This window comes from Lytechinus pictus, chromosome 14 (assembly GCF_037042905.1).
Source record: "Lytechinus pictus isolate F3 Inbred chromosome 14, Lp3.0, whole genome shotgun sequence".
NCBI classification, from domain to species: domain Eukaryota; kingdom Metazoa; phylum Echinodermata; class Echinoidea; order Temnopleuroida; family Toxopneustidae; genus Lytechinus; species Lytechinus pictus.
Genome location: NC_087258.1, coordinates 19735267 through 19738795, shown reverse-complemented (window position 1 = coordinate 19738795; position 3529 = coordinate 19735267). Strand labels below are relative to the sequence as shown.

Here is a 3529-nt window from a genome sequence, read left to right as displayed (position 1 = left end):
CGCCTATTAATATGGCGGCTCAGCTACGGCCGGGGTAATAATAATTATGATACCAAGTATCAAAGCGCATTTGAGTATATGCACATAGTAACTGCGCTATATAAATGGACATATTATTATTATTATCTCTCTTTATCACGTCTATCTCCCCCTATCTCTATCTATATCTGTCTCTCTATCTCTTTATTAGTTTTGTATGTCAAAAAGTCCTTCCCATGACATCTTAAAGGGATGGTCCGGGCTGAAACTATTTTATAGATTAATAAATAGAGTAGAATTCACTGACGAAAATGCCAAAAATTTCATCAAAATCAGATGAAAAATAACAAAGTTATTGAATTTCAAAGTTTAGCAATATTTTGTGAAAACAGTCGTCATGAATATTGATATATAGGTGGGCAGATGATGTCACATCCCCACTTGTTCTTTTGTATTCAATTTATTCAATTTTTATTCAATTTTTTTTCCTCCAAGAACTAGAAAAAAATGGATTGACAACTGATTTAGTGCATTATATATTTATTGCTGCAACTTATTTTATTATAAGGGAGACATGTTATTCACACAAGTATGAAATAATAAAAAGATTATGAATTTATGTAATAACATAAGAAAACGGAAAGCGGGGATGTGACATCATCAGCCCACCCAATGAATATTCATGACGACTGTTTTCACAAAATATTGCTAAGGTTTAAACTTCAATAACTTTATTATTTGTCATCCGATTTTGATGAAATTTTCGGCATTTTGCTCAGTGAATGAAACTATAAGAACAGCTGACAGCAACAGATATTTACAAAATGACAAAAGAGGCAGTTTTGTCAGATATAAAAATGAATTATTAAAGAGGGGTTTTTAGTAGATACCACCTCTTTTCGACTCACTTGAGTTGAAAGGAATATTGTATCTGTATACAATGTACATGAATTGTAATTTTGATTTCATTGTTTTCCTCAATCAGTTCAATCGATAAGTTACATATTATGTACATAACAGCCCTACGCAGAATACAAGACAATGTTACACCAGAATACAAATAATTACATAATAACTTCATCTATACAAATTGCTGTCTTCTATTCACAAAAGGTTGCCTTTATATATCTTCTTGTCTATTCACAATTGCGTTTGAAACAATATTACTTATCTGAGATGTAAACGCAATGACTTAAAATACGGTGAAAATGAGCATTAACAAAAATAATGTATAATCAACATCGATTTTGACAAATTAAGACAAATGCAAGAAATATTTCAATGTCTCATCAGAAAATAATCATAAATAAATATATCTTTTCATTCTTACTGGATAAAACATTTTCATAAATTCATAGCATAATACAAGCGAATGAGTATACATGGTATAGGGAACAACACAGATTAACGATTTCGTTGGGCACAAATTCGACAAGTCCCCCTGCCGTCCTTTAGTTCAAAACCTTCAAAGAATCCCCGAATTTCTATAAAGAGCCCCTGCCTTGGGAAGATGATAACTTTTCTCATTTCTAGACAGAAAATCATGCAGTTGTCAACTCCCTATTCGAGGTGAAAACATTTGCTCGTATTCTCCCTTAAACAAAATCTTTATGAGTGGCATTAATACTTTAGTTACATTTTAGCTGGTAGATTCTTGATCTACTTCACGAATGTCTTGCAGAAGACCTTACGAAAGGCCTTTCTGTACTCTTTTCTTCCAAAGGCGTACACAAACATGTTGATGCTGCAGTTTGAGGCAGCCAAGACGGCCGAAGTCCACCATGTCGTGTCACCAAATGTGGCGCCAGTCGCGGACGCAAAGGTAAACAACACCGTAAGTGGCAACCAAGACACAAGAAAGCATCCGGTGATGATAAGGGGTATGCACATGCTGCGGATGTTTCGTTGAATTCCTTCATGGTCACGCCTCGCTTTGCGGACATTGTCTCTTTTTCGACAAGCCACACTGTTCAGGTTGACATCCAGCTGATTGATGACGTCTCCCATCCTCGAGGCTCCATGTTCCAGGCCGTCAATATGATCAACCACGTCGTTGCCTTGAGCGGCCAATACGTCCCTCAGACGAGCAGTGCTGTTTATCTGAGCCCTTATCTTCTCCGAATGGCGAATGGCAATTTGGAAAATCCTAGCATACATGACGAGGAGCAGGAAGGCGATTAGCCAGACGCTCACGGAAAAACTTCCAATCGTGCTCGGCAGAAATTCAGGAGCGGAAAAAGAGACGAGACACAACGAAAATCCAAGATGATAAGCGATATGGTCAATGGAGTCATCAGCTATTCCTACGAAGAATGAAAGAAATATCAAGATATAGAATGCTGATATTGCCACGGCTACAATGGCCCTCCTTCTGGTGACAAGAACTTGATAGGTTAACGGTCGGGTGATTTGTATGTAACGATCAAGGTTAATCAGGAAAAGAAAAGAAGCACTGGTTGCCGGAGCCAAAGTCGTGATGAAACCCGTTATGTCACAGTACGTGTTACCATCCTTCGAGAGCCATTCGTAGGTGAATATCGACAAGGGTCCATTCAAAAGCATGATCGCACCGATGAGATCGGCTATGGCCAGGGCTGTGAGGACCACCTTGCTCGCAGGACCAAGAGTTGTATCAGGAACTCTTGGGATGACGATTGTGTTGGTGATATTACCTACGATTCCAGTCAATGCCACTAAGGTCACAAACGCTGCTTTAACCACCTTGAAAATGAAGTCCACCGGCTTTTCATCAACGGAGTTGGAACTGCTGCTTCCGTTGAAACTTTCCATGGTGATGTCATCATCCTTTAGGCTTAAATCTGAGTCTAAATTTCTGAAGCATGCGCTTGTATTTTGGGTGATTTTGCAAACTATATTCATTATTTTGAAAGCTAATAATTTCATTCTCCGATTGGAAGCCTTTTTGCGAATCCAGATTCATTGATCAAATCACGTTACCAGACCTGCACGTGACTCGTCCATGGATGTCATAATTATGATGTCTTTGGATAATTTTTTTTATTTACCTGCTCTGTGTACGACTGTTCTTTTTATCATTATTTCTTTATTTGAGTCATTCCGTGTTCATTTAATAGAAAATGGCATCAATTAAAATTGCTGTCAGCAAGAGAGATAGATGTCTTTCATATTTATGCTGGAATTATTCAGGTTCATATATTCCATACCGCACTCTGTCGCACGAATACAACACTTACCATTAACAAAACATTTCAAATTATACGGTTATTTGTATACCGAGTTGAGTGAGAGTCGATACAGGAATCATACAAAGAGTCCTTTACAATTTTTGTTTTCAATTTGATATTTAGCTTTTATTACGAAATCGTTACGAACAGCCCGCCTTTAACAACTCTGCGCCCCCCCCCCCCCTCCTCTCTCTCTCTCTCTGTCCCCCCCCCCCTCTCTCTCTCTCTCTCTCTACCCAACAAGGTATATTGTTGGAATCATATTGCAGACAAATTAAATAATGTTGGTATCGATCCACGGTGTCGCCTTACAATAATCACTATTAAAAAAATATGGGGAAATT

The 3529-nt window shown here is 37.9% G+C and overlaps 1 protein-coding gene across 1 annotated transcript; it reads right to left on the bottom strand.

The window, feature by feature from the left end:
* Positions 1-1638: 1638 nt before the first annotated feature.
* On the bottom strand, positions 1639-2769 carry LOC129275744 (octopamine receptor beta-2R-like). Its single transcript, XM_054912231.2, has one exon. The coding sequence runs from the start codon at positions 2767-2769 to the stop codon at positions 1639-1641; it is 1131 nt and encodes a 376-aa protein (XP_054768206.2).
* Positions 2770-3529: the final 760 nt, after the last annotated feature.

Bases quoted from the DNA above. Each gene is read 5' to 3' on its own strand.
- LOC129275744 (XM_054912231.2), bottom strand. From the start codon at position 2,769: ATGGAAAGTTTCAACGGAAGCAGCAGTTCCAACTCCGTTGATGAAAAG.